The sequence below is a fragment of the Xiphias gladius genome, chromosome 7 (assembly GCF_016859285.1).
Source record: "Xiphias gladius isolate SHS-SW01 ecotype Sanya breed wild chromosome 7, ASM1685928v1, whole genome shotgun sequence".
In the NCBI taxonomy this organism is placed as follows: Eukaryota; Metazoa; Chordata; class Actinopteri; order Istiophoriformes; family Xiphiidae; genus Xiphias; species Xiphias gladius.
Window position 1 is genome coordinate 17,412,754 of NC_053406.1, and position 23,850 is coordinate 17,436,603.

The following is a 23,850-nucleotide window of genomic DNA, read 5'->3' on the forward strand; positions in this document are numbered from 1 at the left end:
ATATACCTTTTTTCCCATCTCTGTCTCTTCAATATAACCCCCTCATTTCTCTCTGTAATGGTGAGTTCCTCCATTATTGGCTTTTGCTCTTTTCCTATCAGTGATTTATCAGCTGGCTTCCTGTCCTCCCCTACATTTTTCCTCTCCTTTCTCCATCCTGTCTTCTCTGTGCAGTTTTGTTAGTCAGTGTTAGTATTGGTTCAGGCAGCTTTCTGTGTGTGTGTATGGCGGGGGCACTCGCTGTCACTGACTGCTCGGCGTTAGAGTGACACATTAACTAATAGGATGGATGTAGAGCACCGACTCAGAGGCAGTGTGTCTTTGACTCTCTTGTTTCTGCTTTTCTTTTCATTATCCCTCATCTTTTTTCTCTGCTCACATCCATGTCCCCTTTATTCCACTATATTCCACATCTTTACCTCTTTTTCTTCTGTCCTTGACCTGATCTTGGCTATTGACACTTTCTCAGTGGCACAAACAGCAGCGAGGAAAAAGAGACACTTTCCTTGCTGTTGCTGTTGAACTGAATCGATCGTACAGGGTCAGAGGTTTTATTTGTCCTCATTCAAAGCTTCAGGCCTCTGTAAACGCTCAGAATTGTGCCTGCTCTCTGGTCCCGACGCACAGTTGAGCCTCTATCCTTAAAATCAGTGATGGGGCGAATAAAGTCGCAGTAAAATGCATTGTCATTTTCCTATATTGTCACTATTAACCATGAGAAAGGCGCACACAAACACACTCACAAACTCATTATTCATCAACACATAGAGGTTGCATAATTGCATTAATGAGCCTTGAAATGAGTGTGACCGATCTGGCATTTCACCAGGGACTTGTCTGTCTATGCAGATGAGGTGACAGTTGCAGTGATATCCAGTATCTGTTGACTGCTAATAGCTAGTTTTGAAATGTGGGAATGGATGGTCGATTGAACCGTTTTGCAGGACACATTCCAGTAAAGCATGAAATAAGCAATCACATTCATTTTAAGTAGTTTTTTTTTTTTTTTTAGATTCTTCCTACCTGTGAGATTTCCTGCCAATCCAAGTGTTGTGATATCATTGTCCTTTTTTTATAAAGCTGTACTACTGATTGGTTTTGTGGTGTTGTCTGCGTCGTAAAATGTTGTCGCTGGTTTGATTCTCATAAAGAGTAGCAGCTCCTGAAGCTAATGGAGATCCTAATAATAAATAAAGATGATTATGTAATCAAACCTTCCACATCTGTTGTGGGAGAATTAGCTTTGGGTCATCTTTGTTACTGCTGCTAAAATTGAATTTGTAGTGTGCCGACCTCCCCTTCCACATCTACTCGTAATCGATGGCACCGGGATGGTTCTGTAGCAGCATAGATAACACTTTTTATCACAGATTCTTGTTAGAGATTAAGACCTTTAAACATAATTTACGACCAAATGAACTGTCATTGACCTCATTAGGCCCTAAGTAGCTCTGTCTGTCTTTATTTGGTGATAATCTTGCAGAATAATAATATGCTAAATCTCGCCAGCTTGAGGCTAAACAGGCACTTTTAACTAATAAGTCCTCCAAAGTAAACAAGAAATAGATTCTTTGCCATCAGTTGCCCTCCAGAATGACATATATAAGCGTTTTTTTCCAGATCTGACACATCTGCTGTTGTTTTTCTCGGGAAGACAGTCTCCTTTTAAGACTTCTTTCTTTGAAAAAGATTTTACTATTTCCACCATTACAAATATTCTAGAACTGAAACAAATAGTTGATTAATCAATTAGTCGATTGACAGACAATTAATCGGCAGCAACTTTGGTAACTTTGGTAGGCATTTTTCAAGCGAAAATCAGTTTCTCAGTTGGGGAGATTTTCTGCTTTTCTTTTTCTATGTCATAGAAAAGTGAAGATCTTTGAGTTCTGGACTGTTGTTCAGACAAAACAAGCAATTTGAAGACATCACCAGGAAATTGTGATGGGCATTTTCTACCCTTCTCTGGCATTTAAAAAAAAACAAAAATTAATCAATTAATTGAGAAAATACTCTGCTCATCTTTAGTTTCAGCCCTAAAATATTCTTTTTCTTTAAATATTGTCTCTCTGCCTCTTTCCACATTTGTTTTCTGATATGTTTCTTAGCGTTTCTCTGCACTTCCTGCCCTATAGCTCTTCCATCTCTACTGCCATGATTATTTTTCTACACATCCTGCAATTCCTTGACATCCCTCTCACTCTCGGTTACATTTCCCCCGTATCTACAATGTAATCGTGTTAGTGACGCATTGGTGCTGTCATAATCCTTCATGGTCAACGAGTTACGGAGTGAGGCGCTCTCAATAGATTCCACAGGGTGGGAAAAGCCATGGCATAGGCGGTGACAGCACATCTATTTTCCCTGTCTGCGATCTGTCATTAAAGATCAATTGAAGATTTATGACATTTTCACTGGCCGACCACCTGCAGCTGCCTACACGCAAGCCCAGGACAGACAAGTTTGTGTATGAATATCTGCAGCAGCATATAATTTGTATAATCATATCCATCAGCCAATTATGTGCTAACAAGCCAAAATAGAAGTAAGCATCGACTATTTAGTCTAAAAGGTCAGTCATCTCATCTGAGTCCCTGCGACAGAAAGAGTTATCTCTGTAAGAATTGGCAGCTGCAGACATTTTGATTCTTGCCTGAAATTGATTATCATTGATTTGTGGAAAGATGTGTTATTATCGCATTGTAGGTCATTTAATAAGTCATTATTTAATCATTTGTAGTCCGGCAGTTAGTAAATTTGAAAAATATTTGGATGTGTTTAAATGGCATCACTTTGATGATTACACTGTTAAAGGTCAGAAAGATGTGAGGGAGGCGGGGGGTGTTTGAAAGACCGAGAGAGGAAAATGGGAGGAAGAACAAATAGGGATAAAATCTGGGATAAGATGAACTGTGGTGGGAGACACTGAAAGAGGAAGATCAAGATCAAGTTTCAGCTATTTCTTATTCCAACCATATCCATAAAAACAAACATATAGCAGAATGAGATGTAGTTTTTTCTCAGGACAAGGTAATATAAACAACACATTAAAACATCTGAAGTGTAAGTTGGGTTGAATAAATGAATGCTGACGTCATCTTGAGGAAGGGTAGTGTGACGGTAAAGAAGAAAAAAAAACAAAGTGAAGGTATGACTAGGGAGAGTGAGGCAAAGGTAACTGAGTCCATGTTGTGTGGGCCTGCTGCTGCAACGATTCTGTAGTGAAGCTTTAGTCTGGAGAAAGGAGAGCGAGAGAGAAGGAGGCAAGAGATTGACGGACAGGGAGAATGAGAGAGAAAAAGGAAGATGATTAAAGGGGGAGGACATCGAGGAGGATTTTAAGGAAAATGAAATTTTGCATATGCACACACTTTAACTCTGTGCTGCTGTGCAGGCAGTGCGTCATCTCTTCTCCCACCCACATTATTCTTCTACATGTATGTGCTGAACCCTGCTCTCGGCGGGCACGGCTGATAAAACCACCTTGTTAACCTCGACCAGATCTGTTTTTCACTGGAATGCAAAGCCTTTGTGCTTGAGATATTAGAAGTATGCTTATTTGAACAAAATCAAATAGAAAACCCCATATAAAAAAGTCAAAGGAAAACTATGAAAGGCAAAATAACAAGGAAAGAATCGTAGTTGCAACAGATATGCTGATGGAGCCAAAACAGCCAAGAAGCCTATCAGGTGGCCCCTTAATGAGTAATGAGTAAACCTCTGTAACTGCCGTCAATGGAGATGCACGATAAAAGGACACTAGCTGTTCGCAATGAATTTCATAACATGCTTTTTATACATTTCTTGGGAAATTTGTGGGATTTGAATTCCAGATCCTAGGACCTCTGAGAAATTCTGAGCCTGATTGTCAGACTAAATTGCCACAATACTTTGTTTCACCTGATTTTTCAGTCTAACATTGTGTTTATGTAAGCTGTTTTCTGCTTAGAACGGCCGGTTTTTGTTTTACCCTCACCTTATCAATCAGATGTGACGTAGCCGTCCCACTGATTTCATTTTCAGCCAACACGAAATCTGCGGTAGCAACTGCTAGGAGCAGTTAACTTAAGATTTATTACGTCAGTTGAAGAGATATACCAATTTAAGAGTAGTTATTTCCTCAAGTTGACTTGCATCAGCCTGTACAGCTACATCAATCGCATCCACACCTGCTCTTACTTCCATCTTTTTTTATTTTTCCAACCAGAGAAACACCAGACCTATTTGAATCACTACACACGTCCGACATGAGTAGTGATTTAGAGGTCTCAAGTCGTTGTTTAAAGAGGCCTCTAAATTTGTGGTAATTTATGTCCAGACTTCAAGATCTCAGTGAGAAACTGTAAGCCTGATGAGGAGACTGAATTGCCAGTAGCAAGTGACATATTTATCCCATCCATGCCATTTTCAGTCAACACAGAAACCGTGATTGAGGTTGCTAGAGGCAGTTAACCTTGTTATTTCTGTAAGTCGACATATAACAACCTTTAAAGCTGCATAAGTCTCATTCGTGTTTGTCGCCATTTTCATGGCCATTTCTCCCATTCAACTTTTCTGCTTTGAATGGTGTTAATTGTGCTGAACAGAAGGCATAGTGCTTAGATCTGAACTTGTACTAGATTCAAACCCAGATGTCCTGGGCAAACAGAAGAATGGATTTTCTTCTCTGTGATTGCTCCCACAATTAGCTGTGCTCTACTCCAGGGCATAGATGTGTATAGATAACAGTGAAGCTTGTACGGATAGTGCTGCAGCACATACATATCTATGACTAAAACAAAAAGCATTGATCTGTATTTTTATGAGCAAGTTATCAGCAGGAGTGCATTGATCAGTTTGTGCACATGGGGAAATGTACCGCATCATTTTTTTCCAGCTGAAAAACATCAGCGTGAATTCATGCTAATGCCCTGAAACAAAGATGGAGACTTGTTGATTTCCTTCGAAGACTGCTCCTGGTGGTGTTGTGAGTAATTTGAATGGAACTGAATGAGTTTTACAATTGACTGGTTGTCTTTCGGCTCAGTGTATCACTTCCTGTGTCGTATCGTCACCCGCACGGCTCCCTGGTTGTGTAATCATCCTGTCTCGATAGCCCAACACTGCGTCTTCCTCTGCCGTCAGCCGGTCATTCACTCTGACAGCCATTCAGGCAGCCGACCAGCAGGGCAATCAGTCAGCGAGGCCTGTGTGTTGATTTGTGGTTTGGTTGTGTCGCTTTTGTCAACTTTCTCTGACGACCAAAATATGACAGAAAACTAAATCTTGGCTGGCTCTAAAGTTACATAATCATTATATGGATACAGAAATATTGTAATTCATACTCTTGACTCTTGTATTGATTGTTCTGGTGACCTAATATATTCAGTTCAGTCCTGGCTTTCATAAGAATACCCATACAGAGTATGAGTCTTCATGCTTAAAATGTAAGTGAAGGTTAATTTTCTTGCGTGATTTTGCTGCCAGCTGTTTCCCCCATGCAGATAGACTGTAGATCTCTTGGTGTATAGGTGGTGAATGTCCAGATGGCTTTAGCATGGGAGCAGATGAAGGCATGGCCAGGGCTATTAATATATATGGGGTTGTGTGTATGTGTGCTGTCGAAATTTGTTTGTCCTACTCAGAGAATCGAAGAATTACATGTGAAAAATTAAACAGCGACATGTATTTCCAGAAACAATGTCTCGGTCACTCTGGGTCAGTCATAGCCCTTGCTGTCTATGATGTTGTCTATGAAAACTGTTCAATGCAAGATCCGAAGACTATCCAGAGTATCCAAAATGCTGTGTATGCTTCAATTATGTGAGCACCACAAATGAAATCTCATTTTCCTTAATGGTATTGGGGTGGCAGCAGAAATCTTAGAAGCACATGCTGGGCAAATTAAACCAAAGTTTACTCATGGTGAGTTACTCCTAATGGTAAGTGAGAAACTCTGTGTTTTGTTATTTCGGTGAACTGACCCTTTAGGTTAAAATTATGTTTAGGCTAATGCCACGGTAACGCTACTTGCGATGGATGATGATAGAGATGGGACAGTTCACTAGACTTGAGCGTTCACATCATCTGAAAATTCAGTGAATGAAGACAGTGTGCACTGACAACACACTGTAGCTCCATATCTCTCTCTACTTCTGTATTATTAAGTTGGTTATATCAGAGCTTTCAGAGATATGAGTCACATTTATGACTTTGATGTCGACATGAACACCATTTACAAGTCGGAAACTGGTAATGACAGTGATTCCCGAAAAACATGAACACTGCATAAAGCAAGGGTTAGGGGCTAGGGGCTACATTATGTCATAGACTAGAAGAAAGTAAGTGTGTGTGTGTGTGTGTGTGTGTGTGTGTGTGTGTGTGTGTGTGTGTGTGTGTGTGTGTGCGTGTGTACTGAGCATATGGCCTGAGCCTGAAAAAACACTTGGTCACTGACCTCTTCAAGTTTCCTTTGCCTGAACTATGAGCAGACTTATAAACCATGTAAGCAGCAAGGCTTTGCAAGTGGAGCACAAAAAAGTCAATTTTTATTTTATATTTGTGTTTGTCTAATGTAGAAAACAGGAATAAATAATAAAATGTGCAAGTGTGTGTGTATAAGGGTGAGCACACATCCATAATGAATGTTACCTAGCTCAGCTGCATTATGATGATAAAGCTGGTTATGCTCTCACTATTCCTCAGTGCAGCCGACACAGATTTTTATGAGTCATTTCTAATGGGACTGCAGGAAGCTGCTTGAATTGGCCGTATTACAAAGATGCGGGAAACAGGTCTGCCCTAATATGGAAACACAAACGGACAATGAAGTACTGCCCACATGGGTTTCCATCTCTACTTGAACTGTCTCTGACTGCTTTTCTCCCCTGTATTCTCAGATAAAAGTGTGAAAAGGGTCTGAATGCATAAGACTTGCAAGCATACTTTATTCCCTCCCTCTCCCTTTCACCTGACTACTTACACATCAACACACACACACTGTGTCCTCTTATTGGACATGCGCTTACATTTTCACAGCTTGCAATAACTGTTGTGTTGCCCCGGTTGTCCTCCTCCTCCTTTTTCTGTGCTGACATCAGCCTGCTCACTAGATGTCTGGTTTATCTCTTGCTCCCTCACTCTTGGACTATATTTCCTCCTCCTTCTGTTTACACTGGATGTGCAGGCACTGCCTTTTGTCTTCATGGAGCGACTCCCTGGTGGCATGGTGCCTGGAACAACTCTCTAATCTAATAAAAAGCATAATCAAGCCACTACTCCTGCCTGGGTGTTTTACCAAAGTGTGAGCCCAAGAGGCAGAGTGCATTGAAGGATTGTGGCCTAATGGGGGCCAGCTTGTATAGGCCTTGTTCTCGTCATGTGTTTACCGTCTGTTATATATTATCCGTGTGTCAGCTGTAGTTTGATTAGATGATTATTGGAAAATTAATCAGCAGCTAATTTGATTATCAGTTAATTGTTTGAGTCATTTTCCAAGAGAAAATTCCAAACATTTACTGGTTCAAGTTTCTCAAATGTGATGATTTGATGCTTTTCTTTGTCATATCTGATTACCAACAGAATATTTGGGGGTTTTGGATTGTTGGTTGAATAAAACAAGCTATTTGAATACTCCATCTTGGGCTTTGGGAAATTACAACAGGCCTTTTCTTCATGATTTTCTGACATTTCAAAGACAAAACGATTAATTGATTAATCAAGAAAATAATCGGCAGATTAATCAATTATGAAAATTAACGTTAGTTGCAGTTCTAGCTTTAGTGTGCATTTATATTTTCGTGTGTGGCTCAGAGCATCTGCTGTGTGTGGACAGTTAAATCCAAGACTGTAGCCTGGGTGCAGCACTAAAGGCCTCTCCCAGTCTCTTTGTGAGGCTCAGCAGGTGCTTCAGATCTGGGTGGGAGTTGGCGGTTTGGGGTGCATTGCTCATTTGTCTCCCCTCCTGACCACTCAAAGTAAAACCAGACCAAAGCCCTCCTCTCTCTGCAAGAGATACAGGATCTCTCTGTGGAGGCTGAACACATTACGGGTTTTCTGTGGGCTTATTCTGATTCCCTGCTTGTCCTCCTCCTCCACTGCCTCCTGCTGCTGCTGCTGCCTCTTTTCTCTCTGCTTCAAATACTCTGCAGTTCTTCACATGCTCGTCATTGCCACACCAGCATCAAACTTTTATTTATTAAAACCAGTTTTGTTCCAAAATGAGACACACACCAAGAAAAAGATATTCACCATATTGTCATGACAGTCAAGCACATTAAACACTTCATTGATTTGGACAGAATTTATTTTCCAAAGGTTTTATGGTGAATTTTAGTCATAGTGAATATAAACCCTTTATATAAACAGCATAAAATGATCAAGTTTTTGTCAGATAAAATCTAGATTGAGTGTGTTCAAATAATATTACCTCGATGACAGTGGCTCTGCATTTCTCTCACGTAGATTTGTGCCAATTGCCTCGCTATCTCTCACTGAAGTCTGTCCTCACAGATATTTTTCTCGAGAACTGGTTCCTCTCCCACTGTTCTTCTCCCCATTTCCCCACATCTCCTCTCTGCCTCCCCCTCTGTGTCGGCACATCACATGCTAATGCTCCACAAGATCACTTTGTGTCTGAGAAAACATCAAAAGCATGCATTAGCTCTTATCCATTATTGTTTGGTAAACACGAGACACAAATGAATGCAGTTTAATGTAATTCACAGGTTCCATTTGACAAAAGTCATTTTGTGGAACATGCAGAATCAAAGGAAAATCTTTAATTTGCGAATGTCTAATGTGCAATTAATTTTGGTCAGTTTTATTATATGTTTCTTCAATATATGCCAAAAAAACTTAACTTCCTAACAGAGACTATTTTTTTGGGGATGTTTAGAAGACACTTTATCTCTTCCTTCTCATAGAAAAACAGGGTTACGTAAATTGATATGTTGCAAATTTTAGACAGCTGTATTTAAATAACTTGAAACGTCATTGTGCATCTCTCGTGCACCTTTTCTGCCCATACCTTGAAACGAGGTGAATGTGGGTTGACTTATGTCTTTTTATACTTGTTTTGTTATTCAGTAGACCTTTTTATACAGCAGACGTTTTCACCCGGCTTAGTAGGAAAAGCACAGGTGTTACTGATAACATTAACAATGGTTCTGTTGTATTCAAGTGTCCCAGTAAGACGTGACAGTGAGCCATCAATTGTATTATCAACGCTTGTGCTTTTCCTACTGTGAGATGTAAAAATATCTTTTGTAGTTTTGTAGAGATGACCTAGTTTTGTTTATTGTATCATATAAAAAAAAAGGAAATTCCCATTCAGCATTCCTTTCTTTGTTGCTTTGTGATTCGTTGGACTTCAGTGGATTTTGCTCTACCATCAAGCGAGTGTCTGTGTCTGCTGAGTTGACTATACACTAAGAAACTTCAGGAAAAAAAAAACAATATTCAAACTTTCCACAGAGCCTCAGCAGAACACAGAAGTACATGCAATGCCCTCTGTTAACGTGCAGTAATGTTACCAGCACAGACATACGGTGGGTATCAGTCCCCTGTGGTATAACATGTCACTGAACTGGAGCCATCATGGATGTATAAACAGTTAAAGATGACTCAGCAGCAGCCAATGACAATTGATCACCCAACTCATATGATGGTTTCTCCTGCTTCCTGCCTCTTAGTGCCTATAATGCATGCATATTAATGTCTCTGTCTGGATGAACCTGGCCGACTGCCCGCACACATGGATGGCATGAAAATCTTGATACGACTCTTGGTGGTTTTTTAAATATTAATTGGGCCTAATGGTTAGAAGAGTTGTTTTAAAATGTAGGGGGTGCTCGGGAAATTGTCTTCTTAGTTTTCCAGTGCTTTCCTTTCGAAAGGAAGTGTGTAGCAAAAACGCTATCTTGGCCTCAGAGCATCGTGTGGCCTGTAATTTCGACTGTGGTCGCTACACCCAACATCGCACCCCTACCCAACACTATCCCTGTGATCCATAGGGCACTACATGGAAAGCCTCACGTTTGAAACAAACGAGACAAGTTGGGAAGGTTGGGGGTGGCTTGAGATGTGAGCTGCCTGTTGTTGGGAAGGAGAAATACAGTATATAAAATCATAATTTTGATACCCATAGCTGGTACAGTCCCTGTCATGTGTCATAAAATAAGATTCATTCCTTGCTGTTGGGGAATTTTATTTCAGCTAAAAGAAGACGAAAACAACACTCCCTCTCCACAGTGCTGATAAGCAAATGGAGCTCATGGGCTGCTAATGGGATATTGAATTAGTTTAACAGTGGCTAGATGAATGAGATGAAGCCACATGAGATCCTGCTAATGTAGCGTAATGGCTAATATGTGATTACAAATGAGCATGTATTTCAGAATGAATCATTGACGTAATGTAACCCCTGGTCCCTATTCTGAAAAGTTTGAGAAGTTTAAACTTTATAGATCTACTGGTTCATCCTATAAAGTTTTACTCTTGGTTGTTTGCAGCCTTCCCTCTCATCAAACAGGCTTTAGGTGTTTTTTTTAATACTTAGTAATTTTTGTGACCATGTAAATCTATTTTAGTTTTGTTATGGTTTGAATTAGGAATGGAAAGCCCACATAATTTCTCTCCTTTGCCCCCCGTCATAATTACTGCGGCTGCTAGAGGTCACCTAACATCAAAACTTAACTATGGGTCATAATAAGCTGTTCGCACAGACAACCTATAGGGTTATTTTTGTAAAGGACGACAGTCCTCATAGAATTTATTTAAAGGAACAGTTTTGAGACTTCTTGATGAGTGTTAGATGAGAAGATGAACCACTGTCTCTAAGAAATAATCCAACTCACAAGTCCCTATAAAAACTACAACTTCTTGTTTTTATAATATGATTTTTTTCCGGATTAAACAAATGAGTCATAACATAATAATCGGTGAGCTTTAAAGGTGCTGGTATGTGGATTTTGTTATCTTTGGAAAGAGCCAGGCTAGCTGTTTCCCCCTGTTTCCAGTCTTAATGGTAAGCTAAGATAACCAGCTGCTGGCTCTAGCGTAGTTACTGTACAGGCATGAGAGTGATATCAATCCTCTCATCTAACTCCCAGCAAGAAAGCAAATAAATGTATTTCCCAAAATGTTGAACTATTCCTTCAAGCTGAAATGTTAATATCCCTTGACATGCTGGTGTATGCATGTATACATATGTGCTATGTGTGTGCAGGAAAAAGTGTGTAAAATTCAAGGTTTTCTCTGCCTCTAGGTACTAATTCAATAATAACTTGCTAATCACTCGACCTGTGGTTTTGATTAGGGTCATTAAGTGCTCCTTGTTTCTAATCAGTTGATGGGTGGAAAGGTGGGGAGAGTATTAATACTGTTCCATTTAACCTTGAACTATACAAAAAAAAACAGAACCAAAAAAAAACCGACCCAACATTGTTTGGTTTTGTCCAGTCATGACCAGTGCTATGGCAGTGCAAATATGCCTTGAATTATTTCAGTGAAAATGTTTTTTATTTCATATAACTCCTAATTTTATCTGTGTTTGTCCAGGGAAAGGAGACGGCAGAGGAGGAGGACGAAGTCGCTGTCGGGATGGAAAAAGGCTTCATGGACGAATTCTTTGAACAGGTTTGTTTTTCCTCACAGTCCCGATCTCTCCCTCTTTCTCTCTCGCTCTCTGTCAGTCGCTGCTATCCCCATTCACACCTTAACAGGTTCATAGTAGGCTAATGACTTGCTATCTTAAATTAAAGTCCAGGTCGTTTGCTACACTACAGTCTGCCTGGGTATCTGTCCTCTCCTGATATTGAATGTGTTTTTCAGAGTGCTATAATCAATCACCTGCAAATTCTCTTCCCTGGGAAGCATTGATATGATTTATACTGTAGCTATTGATGTTTTTGGTGGTGTGGCATGTATTTTATTTGATTTCAAAAGGACTTTATTGATTCAGTAACACAACAATGTTCTCCATGGCCAGCTCTGAATAACAACATCAGTGATTTCACTCATTTCTCTCCAGTTTATCCTCTTGTGCATGACAAATACTCCGTGTGCACCATGCCTATGTAAATCTGCATCTATGTATGCATTTGGGAGTTTATTTTCCTGTACACGCTGTGCACATGTGCTAGGAACATAAACTGACATCCTTATGGCTCTGGGGGGGGATCATCAGTCATAAGGAGCCAGGCTGACTTTACTCTATCACATCTTTCTCTGTGAGTAAAGTGCCTTTGGTAATGCCTTTTTAATGGGTGTGCTACAGACATCTCCCACAGCGAGTGATTTAGAAGTAAAAAGCAGATTAATTCAGCTCAAATAAGAAAACGGCTGAGGGAGACTTTACGTCTCCTAAATAATCCATATTTATCATCATTTATCATGTCTTTCATCCTCTGGCACTGCGATATTTCTTTTATTTTACCAGCCAGTCCCTTCATTTTTTTTTTTTTTAAACACCTGTGTATATCAATTTATGTACATGGGGGCTTTAACTTTGAAGTAATTAAATCACAATTGCAAATACTGCCACAAAGGTGAGTGATGTGAGGTTTTTTTAGCAGCATATGTGAGTTATTAAAAGAGGTCTGACAATCAGCACGTTGTCATGTGAGTTTTCAAAGCGACATCAGACAGCAAACGCATCATCAAAGTGACTAAATCATTTGTGACTGAGCTGCAGGTGCATCAATCAGAAACGCTGTGTAGATATTTAATACATAAAGTGGAACAGTCTCATCGTCGCGAAAACAAGTGGGAAATACAGACAGTATCAAAAACAAGAATCCATGACCTAGCCATCACATATTGTAACCAACCAATAGACGTATGATGGAAATAATGTATGTAACATTGGGGTTTGACAACTAATGCTAAAAGGAGTCACATTGTTGTTTAGGCAGGCGTAGAAGTTAAATTCACGTGTTACATACAGTCATATATAAGCACAAGCACCAATTCAAGCAACCGGACAGCACATAAATACTGCAGTTGTGGCGCTCATTCATTCTGCTCAGTGCTGCTCCCATGCCGCTACAACCACCGCCTGCATCTCAGTGGCGCAACTCCCTACACCTCCACCTGCATTAGCATTGAGATTTCTCCATTCAGCATGACTTCATATAAATTTAACTGTTGTGTATCTCACACTCTGCCTGGTCTTTGTGTGGTCAGAGACAAGTCTGTGCCTCACATGTGCAGATATATTTTGGAGTATCATGGGAGCAGAGCCACACCGCTAAAACAAAATGTGCCCTATTGTTGTAATAAATGGTTAACACCCAGAACGAGTGTCATGTCAAGCAATCTAACGTAACCCGCTTTTATAGAAATGTTTTTGATGTTGCCTTATTCATCCATTTTTAAGTCACTTATCCTAATCAGGGTTGTGGTGGAAACAGGACAAACAGAGCATCCCAAATGTCCCCATCCAAAGAAGTTCCTCAAGACACCACCATCCCTCCATTGTGTCCTTGTTCTACCTGTGAGTCTCCTCCCAGTTGGTCATGCTTGAAAGCATCCAAAGGGAGCTGACCAGGAAGCATCCTTCATAGGTTCCCAAACTACCTGATCCTACCTATCGATGCAGAGGAGCTGTGGCTTGATTCTGAGGTCTTCCTGAATCCAGTGTTAATTTAGTCACCAAAAACCGTTATGACAAATATTTGTTGAAGACCTATTTTTCGCGAGGAAAACAAGAATAAAACCAAATTAAGAGTAACATTTAAAAGTGAGAACTATGATGATGATTTTTCCTCAACAAATAAAAACTGAATGAAATGCAAAGTCTTATTCAACAAACTGCTCCACTGAAAATTAGACAAGAAGCGGCAGCAAAACATCGGGCCCAAACTATGAAAACATGCAGGCAGCACACCGACAGTTATAAAAAATGTAAGCTAACATTGACATCATTAAATGCGGGGAGGTTAATGTTATTTTCAGTTAGCTATCCATTTTAATGATCATTATTAATGTTATCCAACGATTTAGCTTTTCCTGTCAAACTAAACCCAGACAGTGAACAGTATTTATCGAACAAGTGAGTGAATCTGCAATACTTGCCGTTCTGCAGTGGAGAACAGAGGTACTGAAGCTGAGGTAATGCTAGGTGTTTTAATATTCAGTTAGTTAGTTACTCACTTATTTCCAGAGTTTGGAAATGAGTCATGCATGGACACTATGTGTGAAACAACTGCCTTTTCCACTAAACTCACCATAAGAAAGAACCTGTAACAATAATAGCTATATACAATAAAGATGGCAGCAGCTGTAGCATCAAAATTAAGAATTCAAGACAAAAATGAGGCTAAAATTTCACTGACAAACACTAGACTAAAAGGTCTAGTTTTCATTGACTAAAACCAACAAAAATCAATACATTAAAGTTAGACTAAAACCGATACACATTTTCATCAAAAGACTAAGACTGAAACTAAATCAGGTGCCAGAATGAACACTGCCTGAACCACTTAGCGGACAACCCCCTGCGAAGCCTCATCTCAGCTGCTCCCATCTACAGTCTTGTTCTTTCAGTCAGGAGAAGCTTGTAACCGTAGCTGAGGGTTGGAATAAAGACCAGCAAATTGAGAGCTCATCACAGCTCTGTCTACCACCATGGTGTAGCATAGCATTAGTGCAGGCAGAGGCCTGAAGTGGCCCTTGTATTAGCTGATTGGCATCAGTTGTGTTATTCATGCTTGACCACCAGTGACTCATTCATCAGCTTACTGGCCACCGGCTGAGTAGTAATGGCCAATCTTATTCACATAGGTGTGCAGCCAGTGGACTTTGCTGCAGCAGCTTCCTCAGCTTCTTCCACCATCCCAAATTTTTTTTTTTTTAAGATTTAATGTTTACGTATGTGTTTCTTAGGGCGTATCCTTGTTGCTGCTCGGATTATCTGAGAATTCCATCCCAGAGCAGAGCCTTTCCTGCCGCCAAACCGAAGTGTTAAAGGGGTGACTTATGGTCTGTCAGGACTAGTTTGTAAGATGTGCTGTCCAATCATCTAACAAGCACTTTGGACGGAGAGTCAAGCTGGCTCAAACATGTGCTATAGATGGTCATTTGTTTGACGCAAGCGTCTCTGACTGAGCAGCGGTCAGTTATGTATGTGTATGTGTGTGTGTGTGTGTGTGTGTGTGTGTGTGTGTGTGTGTGTGTGTGTGTGTGTATGTATGTATGTATGTATATAATATTATTATTTATTTTTTTTTAAGCGTAAGACGTTGTTTCTACCTCTGCACTCAGGACTAAATCTCTGTCTAAATTTGAGGTTTGACAGTCAATACGGAGGTAATACAAGGTAAAACTTCTAAACACTAAAACACTGTAATTGTAGGATGTTTTAGCTCTGAGGGAACACCGCAACCTGCAGTCATCTCTCTCACATTTGTCTCCTCTCATTTCTGTTCTTCCGCCGCTTCTCGCCTCTGACAGACTGTCTGTATCCGTGGTAGATATCGAAGCATCTCTTTATCTGTCTGGAATTTCAGGTTGTTATGTCTGTCTCAAGTGAGAAACTGAAGAAAGAGGGGTTTTAGTGAAATGTGGAGACAGAGCTCAGCAGAGAACAGTCTGGGACCATGCTTCAAGAAGAGAGTGATGTGGAGAAGTTGGACAGCAAGACCGGAGGGGAGAAAAGGCTATTAACATGTGACAGAGGGAGACGCACATAATGAGGGAAGCAGATTAAGGGATCAGAGAGAGCGAAGGAGTAATCGGGCTCTAACCCTGACTGGATGTGTTAATTAAGCTTTCAGTGTGGGCTGTGCAATATGACCAAAATCTCATATCCCAGTATAGGTTGTTTCATATCAAGGTAACAATACATATCACGATATAGAACATTTTTCTGTAAATTCTGTTACTTCCTTCCATCTTCGTGATTCTGGTGTGCCGCATGCAAAAATCTCTTGCAACGTCTGAGTCTGGGGTTTGTTTTGGGCACTCGATTGTATTACTTGTGGCTCTCATCTATAGACTTTCTCCGTACTGTTGGACATGATTATTGCATAGGTGATAAAAGAGGTTAGTCGTGTTTGAGTCTGTTGTTGTGACCGGTCCGCGGCATAATTCGCAAAACACGGTTTTCTGGTCCGTGTTGGACTTTTCAGACCCAAATCACAACCATGAGACAGCAGTAGACTCTCTTTTAGGTACGAGCTCCCCATTTTGTCTTGGCTGGTCGTCCTCCTCTTCAGAATTGCCCTGTTCCGTGTCACGTTCATTCTTATCCATGTTTGCTTGTGTTGCCCTCATGCAAATTTCCTGCGTGAATCCGTGCCGTGTGGAAGAACGCGAAGCATTGTCCAAATGGCGAAAAATATTACCGTCTTTCTGTCGTCACACTATATATATATATATATATATCTCTCTTCATATTGCACAGCCCTACTTTCGGTGTTAAGAGAGACCTCTGCGGCCCTCTGTCCTTGCATGAGATTCAACTTTCTTTGAACTATCTCCTTTCACTGACTTGTTTTTATACACTAAATTGTTTTCATCTTTTCCCTTTTTAGATGTATTGATTTTATGACTTGTCTGTTTTATTTTGCTGCCTTGTGAAACACTTTGTAACTCGGATTTTGAAAAGTGCTCTATAAAAGATGATTATTGTTATTATTACAAAAAACGCTTTAAAAAGCTCTCCTTTTACATTCAGGTGACATTTTCTTCATTACTAAAAATGGGCATAGTAGTTTATTTCTCCCAGCTCATCATTCTAGCAAAGTAAGGCCACCACAGAACCCACGCGTTTGCCATAATGATAAAGTTTTCATAATTTTGCAAATTGTCTGCTGTGTTCCAGTGTCGATACTGACATTGAAGCGCTAAAGATGGCAGCTGTAATGAAGTCTTTACCCTCTGGTATGTCGTACAACAGCAGTTATGACATCTGATATATAGGCTGTTTGCCTCCACACTTTCCCTGTAAGAACGAATCTGTACCATATGTTGTGTGTTGACTTCACAGCTCTGATAGAAGAGTGTGCATGCGTATGTCTGCATTATGTGAGTTACGGCTTGCTTAGTTGAGACTTCGATCTTATGTGGTCATGAATTAAGCTTTATATTGAGGATGTTTAAGTGACACAGGACGAACCTGCTGTTTCTCTCAGATTGATTGGGATATCTTTACATACTAGGACAAACACTAGACAACAATTAAATAGTTATTTTTTATTGATGCTGGTAAAAGGTTGGTTTACATCCACCTCCATCTTGCACTAAATCAGACCTACATTTTGAATAATGATACATTTGGAAACACAATATTCTTATTTTCCTTAGTTTATTCAAAGTCTTGAAATGTGTGTACCTTTAAAGTTTGTGGTTAACTATTGATGATTATAATAAGTAAAGGTCATTTTAATAGAAATTTTAAAAACAGTTATAAACTGCTTTACAGACAGCACCCCTCAGTAAAAAAAAACTCAGCTCATATGGATTCATAAAATCAATAAAAAAAGGATTTTTAGCCTTTGTGCATTTGTCACACAATGAGATGCATATAAGCACTATTACATTTGTCAGTGCTCTTCTTACATTGTGTAGCATGGCTCATTTCATGCCCCCAAAAGCCTTCACCTGATGATGCAAGAATGAAGTGAACCAAAGCAAGACAGACTCACTGTGGCCTCAAGCTTCTAATCATCCTCCCTACCAGATAAAAAGTAGACTTTTACACCAGAATAACTAAAATTAGATGACAAAGTAGGAAAACAGTGGTTCTTCTTGCTGCTGGTGACTGCATCACCAGATGCGGGATTTGGCTGCTTAACAGGGCATTTGTACTAGATACAGAGAGTACTGTCAAAAGCCATGGTGTCTAGAAGCATGTCAAGTTCATAAAGAAAAGTTATAAAATCGGTGAAGTGGTTATGAAAGTGTGTGTGTGTGTGTGTGTGTGTGTGTCTGTGTATTTGTTTTTGCATGTGTGTGAGCTTTTCAGCAGCGTCTGATATTGGTTTTTTTCTCCCACACCAATAAAAATTTGCCTGATGTCTTATGAGAGCTGAGAGACCAACCGTGACTCACCGTCTCTAAACCAAGAGAGCTGAAAGTGGTTTCATCTTCTGCTCACTGAACGTCTCTCTCTCTTACTCCTCCCTGTATTCCTGGCTCGCTCTCTTACTTTTTAACTTTTTGATCTCTCTCCACCTGTCCGTCTTACATTTGTTTATCTCTGCACTTACCTCAGTGTGCCTCCTGTAGTGCCTGGTCCTTCCCCAGTGGTCTTCCAGAGCGCCCATTATGTTGTTATTAAAAAACAGATCCAATCAGCAGCTAATTAAAGAGATAATGGTAGAATAATGACCCAGGCTGAGAGGAGGAAAGCTCAGGAATGTGTGGATGGAGGGACAGAGGGAGAGCAGAGCTGTGAGAAGTGACAGAAGAACAGTGGACTGCCGATGAAAAAGTCAAACCAGTCGATACGGTATGGTTGGGAAATGTCAATGGATGTATAGTAGAGAAAAATGAATTGAGAACAGCCTGGTCTGTCGGAGCAGGTGTAGAGGAGGAGAAAGTGATCAGGGGTAGATGACAGACTGAGATGAAAGTAGAGATTGATGAAGTCACTGGCAGATGTGACCTGCTACTTGTCCAGCTGTTACCTGAGCCAGAGGCAGCACAGTTGGTGAGGAAGTGGCAGGGAGGAGGAGGGAGTTGATTGTGTAGAATGTCAAACCTGGATCTTGGTGGCAGATGATGCTGCGAAGTGCAGACCTCAAAGGAGGATATGCATGTGATACACTTCCAGGGTTAGTTTGTTTTAATGCATTTAATCATTTTGTTAAAGGACTAGTTCAACATTTTTGGGAAATACATTTATTCGCTTTCTTGCCGAGAAGCTCCAGTCAGCAGCCGGTTAGCTTGACATAGCATAAACACTGGAAAACGGGGGAAAACAGCTAGCTTGGCTCTGTCCAAAGGTGACAAAATTCACCTACCAGCACCTCTGAAGTTTGTTTAATCTGTACAAAACCCAGAGTGTAAAAATAAGGCCGATTTTGCAACTTTTGAGCAGAGCTAGGCTAGCTGTTTCCCCCTGTTTCCAGTCTTTGTGTTATGTGGAGCTAACCATCTGCTGGCTGTAGCTTTATAATTAATGGACAGATCTAAGAGCGGCATTGATCTTCTCATCTAACTTTTGGCAATAAAGCATATAAGCGTTTTATATAACCACAAAAAGACTTAAGCTGTATTTACTTAATACCTTCCATAAGGATATTTTATTCTCTCCTCATAATGTAAGTAATTTCGTCTGTTGTCTTTCGGCAGAATATGCCTGATAATCCAAACTCTTTGAGATTTGTTTAATAAGTAGGCACAGAGCCAAGAAACAATCAGATAAGATTTTGATGGGGATCCAGACGTGTGTTTTTTTTTATGTTAGATGTTTTCTTATCATAAAAAGCCCGGTTTGCTTTAGTATTAGGAGGTAATTAAGTATTAAGGGACCTGTTAATGCTATAACACACTATAATCTTTTGGACAACAATGTGCTTCCAATTTTGTGACAACAGTTTGGGAAAGGCTCTTTCCTGTTTCAACATGAAGATGTCCCTGTGCACAAAGTGAGGTCCATAAAGGAATATTTTTCTGCCTTTGGTGTTGAAAAACTTGGCGTGCACAGAGCCCTGACCTTTTCCCCATCCAGAATTTTTGGGATGTAATGGAACACCAGCTGTGGGCCAGTAATTATCGCTCAACATCGGAGGCCGACCTCACCGATGCAATTGTGGATGAATGGGAGCAAATCCCTTCTGTCGGTCTCCAGAATTATGTGGACAACCCTTCCAGAAGAGCAGAGACTGTTACAGCAACAGATTAATGCACATGGTTTTGTAATCAGATATTCAACAATCAAATTTTTGGGTGCAGTGGTCGGTCATTCACGTACTTTTTCCAAAGCACGGTTTTATCTGAGCCCTTATTCACACAGTCACACTGCAGTATCCAGAGATACATCACAGGTTGTAAAGACTCACGTGAGTTGGGCTGAGTATCAAAAGTAGAGAACTGCACACGGTGATTCAAAGCATACAGCATACAATCTTTCCTGCCAACTGTTGTTGACTAAAATGACTGTAAAAAAAATTCATTGGAATAAAGTTGACATGGCTCTGTTTGTATCAGTTATAAATATCAGCTGTATATGGATGAGGATGTCTACGTGTGGTAATTTGATTGATTTTAGTTTTAAGACAGCCGTGTGTGCTGTAAATTGAGTCCACACGCCACACACATAAATAAGAGAGTGTTTCAGTGTTTGTAAAGTCACAGATAAATGATGATTGAAAAACTTTTTTCATGTGGTTGTTCTCTCACATAAGTCCGCTTCACTCAGCCTCTAATATGATAATAACATCTTCAGATCTGCTTCTATCAGCATCACTCAGGCTAATCACTGTTGCTTCCTGCCTCGGTATACTGAGCAGATCTAAAGCACCTTTTGGTCTCTTTCTCTCTCTCTCTTTCTCTCTCTCTCTCTCTCTCATATGATAGGTGGAAGAAATCAGAGGTTTTATCGAGTCTCTGGCAGAGAAAGTTGAAGAGGTGAAGAGGAAGCACAGCGCCATCCTCGCCTCACCTAACCCCGATGAGAGTAAGGCTGTTTGTCTTTTCTGTTTCTTCTTGTTTAATTCTCTGACGGTGAAATGAACTACTGAGGCAGGGTTTGATGTGCACAAACTGAGGATGAGGGGAAAAGTTTGATCACATTAAAAACAAACTTATTGGCTTCCTGACTGGTAATTGTGGATTTAGGGATGAGGTCTGCGTAGTTGAAGAACGAGTCAGATGGCCACAAACAGTCTCTTACAAGTGTAATGACGAGCTTGGTCATTCACGCTAAAGACAGAATCAGGTTTCCTAGAGTCCCTGTCGTCTACCCGTTTCATCCTTACATTATCTCTGTCAAAAGAGCTGAGGTAAGCATGTTCAAAAATGAGAGATTGATGAACTTATTAACTCTTGGCCCTTATGCTTGTGTAACACTCACGCAGGGAAGAACCCATGGTATCACTGACTATTTTAAGAAAGAGTCAGAGAGTGTGTACAAATGGGCAAGGCAACGAGAGAGAGAGGTAGCAGCAACGAGAGAACAAAGTGAAGAAGCAAGTGAACAAGAAAAAGAAAACTTATAATCACAGCTGCTACGTACTAAAGCAGAAATATATAACAATAAAACACTTAGCAGAGTGTGTTATTTGGAGACGGTTGCTCTGGTTTCCAGCCCTCTTTTCTAACTTTGCATTTCTCTCTTTTTATTAATTAATTACATTGAACCAAAACATCAGCGTTAGGCAACAGTAAATACAAAAATCAACATTTTTAATCCATCATCCAATGGCCTAATGTGCCTAATCGTCACCGTTATTCAGATGCAGTGGAAATGTGAACAGGAATGCACTGAAGAGTTAAGTTCCTGAGTTTAGCTCTTCTGGTTTCATAGTTCCTGGAACTGTTTGGTTGAAAAGGGTTAAATGAGTGGAGAAACATGAGTACAAATCATAAGCCATGGCCTTCACATTCACCAGGGGCCGATTTCACAAAAATATCTTAGACTGGTCTAAAGTGTTAGAGCAACCTTAATTTAGATTAGTCTGATACAATTTAGACCGCTTCACAAACAAAAGACTGATTTGTTTTAATCCTAAAAATTTGCCACCCGACCCCAAGGCTAACTTTGAATTTAGAGCCACGATTCAATGGTAACAGTCAGTAGCACCTGTTGACCAGTGGCACCAAACGACAATAAAAGAGGAAAACTTGGCTCGTAATTTGTAGTTTGCCAAGACAGTTATACAGCAAGTAATGAGATGGGAGCGAGAGCGTAGTCACCTGCTTTGTCGTCAGTTGTTTTCGTTTGTCCAAGGAAACTATCCGCAGCAAGTTAGCAGAAGCCACATCTCAGCTCTGCTTCGGGTCGGCACTGCGCTAAGATGCTATGCTTCTGGAAGTTTTTTCTGTTGTTACACCCTTTGCTGATTTTCCCCAGTAAAATGTCCTGCTGAATTCTTCTGGAAGACAGACATTTTCTGCTGGAGTGAACAGAGCAGAGCAATATGATGCGGTTACGTGGTCAACCATGATTTTTACCTTGAAAGAGATCTTACTTTACCCAGAATTCATGGCAAATTAGTCCTAATTAAATTGCTTTGCCCAACAGATGAATTTAGACATCCGATTAGTAGTTCCAACTAAGCCATACTAATCTTCGTGAAACAAGCTCAAATTGAATACCAATGAGTGATTTTAGAGCAGCAGCTTAGACAGCGCTCTCCAGCAGCATCAACAACACAACAAATGAGTCAATATCCTGTGGGAACATTTTCCTCATCCCTCCAGTAGAGTTCAAGATACTTGTAGAATCTATATTTCATCATATCAAACCCAATTTTGAAATTATTTGTGGCTGACATTTATTCTACAGCCATTATAGCCATCAAATGTTTTTGCACTCATTTGTTACCTCTATATATGGCAGGTTGCATTATTAGTGGCAGTATCCACCTTTCCACCAACCTGGATTTTTTTGTATCAGGAATATGTAGTTTGAAGATGATCAACCCGTCCAGGGCATCCATCCCTTAAAAGAAATTGAGGAAATAAGGAACAGTTTGTCAGAAGAGCAAAAAGCCAGCCTGTTGATGGAGACTGAGATAAAAGTCGGAGGACCTTGAAGTTGTTGAGAGCCATCTCCTCCACAGATCAGTCCTCTCTGTCCTTTGAGCTTTAATTCTTTCGCTGAAATCTCTTACATTCTCGTTTTTACCCTTTTTATCCACTTTTCTGCTTCCTCTTCATCATTCTCTAGCCCTGTCTTTACCTCTTCACCTGCTGTTTACACCTTCTGCCATATTTCTCAGTTTCTCTCTCTTTCCTTCAACCATTTCAGCCAGTCTCCTCTTTGCTTTTGTTCAATCTGTGCTGGATACTACAATCCATCTTTCCTCCTCTCTTCCTGCTCCCCCATCTGTGTTCCTTCACACCTCTTCCTCATTCATTTATGTCACGGTATTGATCTAGACCCATGCTCTCCCAAGGGGGATGTTACCCATACTAGTAACGACCCCCGATCCCTTTTCTTCTCCCTGATTCCCTACCTCCCACCTACCATGAATCGATCTGCTTGCAGCAGTAGGCATCAGATGAGCCCTTTAACTAGCCGGGGTGTGCAGATGACACACGGAGCGGAGCAGCAATGAGGCAAGGTGCTGCGTGCGTTTAAGTTACAAATTCTTCCACACGCCATCTTCCTTTATGAGGGAAATTGATGCACACTTTGTGTGTGCGTGTGCGCATGTGTGTGTCTCCCTGAAAAATGCACATCTGTCAGCAGCTGATGTAGATGTCGAGGTCGTTCATTACACAGAGGTCAATATGTTCTTTGTTGTCTGCCTGTTGCATTGTGGTGCTGACTCAAATCAACTGAATACCTTCATCCAGAAAGCTGCTCTATCTCCTGAGCAATGTTTTATATGGTGTGAATGTGTGAATATGTATGTCTATGTCTGTGCAAGTCTTTCTCCTGTGAATTAAATTCATATGCAGCCAAACTGTATTGACTACTACATTTTGTTTGGAAACATAATGCTGCCCAGATGGCATTTTTACTGACATCACAACGAAACAAGCAGTAAACCAGGACTGTAGTGCACGGTGAATTGGGCCTGAATGTTTGTACTAAACTCCATGGCAATCCATCCAATAGTTGTTTAGATATCTAACTCAAAACAACAAATGTCAGCTTCACATGGTGCTAGAGGAGAAGTCAGAGGATCACCAGAGTCATTAGGATAAATTGTCTGGGAACCATGAACGTCTTTGCCAAATTTGCCAATCCAT

General features: G+C 40.4%; 1 protein-coding gene across 2 annotated transcripts in view; it reads left to right on the forward strand.

Annotated features, from left to right (window-relative positions):
- The window catches only part of stx1a (syntaxin 1A (brain)), a 57,180-nt gene that overhangs the window by 4,297 nt on the left and 29,033 nt on the right, over nucleotides 1-23,850 (forward strand). For both annotated transcript variants that reach the window (XR_005707771.1, XM_040130955.1), the window contains exons 2-3: nucleotides 11,539-11,616; nucleotides 20,506-20,605. Coding sequence is in view for 1 of the 2 variants with exons in the window: in XM_040130955.1 (XP_039986889.1) it covers nucleotides 11,539-11,616; nucleotides 20,506-20,605 (178 nt within the window). In the remaining variant the exon portion in view is untranslated. The remainder of the gene's footprint in view (nucleotides 1-11,538; nucleotides 11,617-20,505; nucleotides 20,606-23,850) is intronic.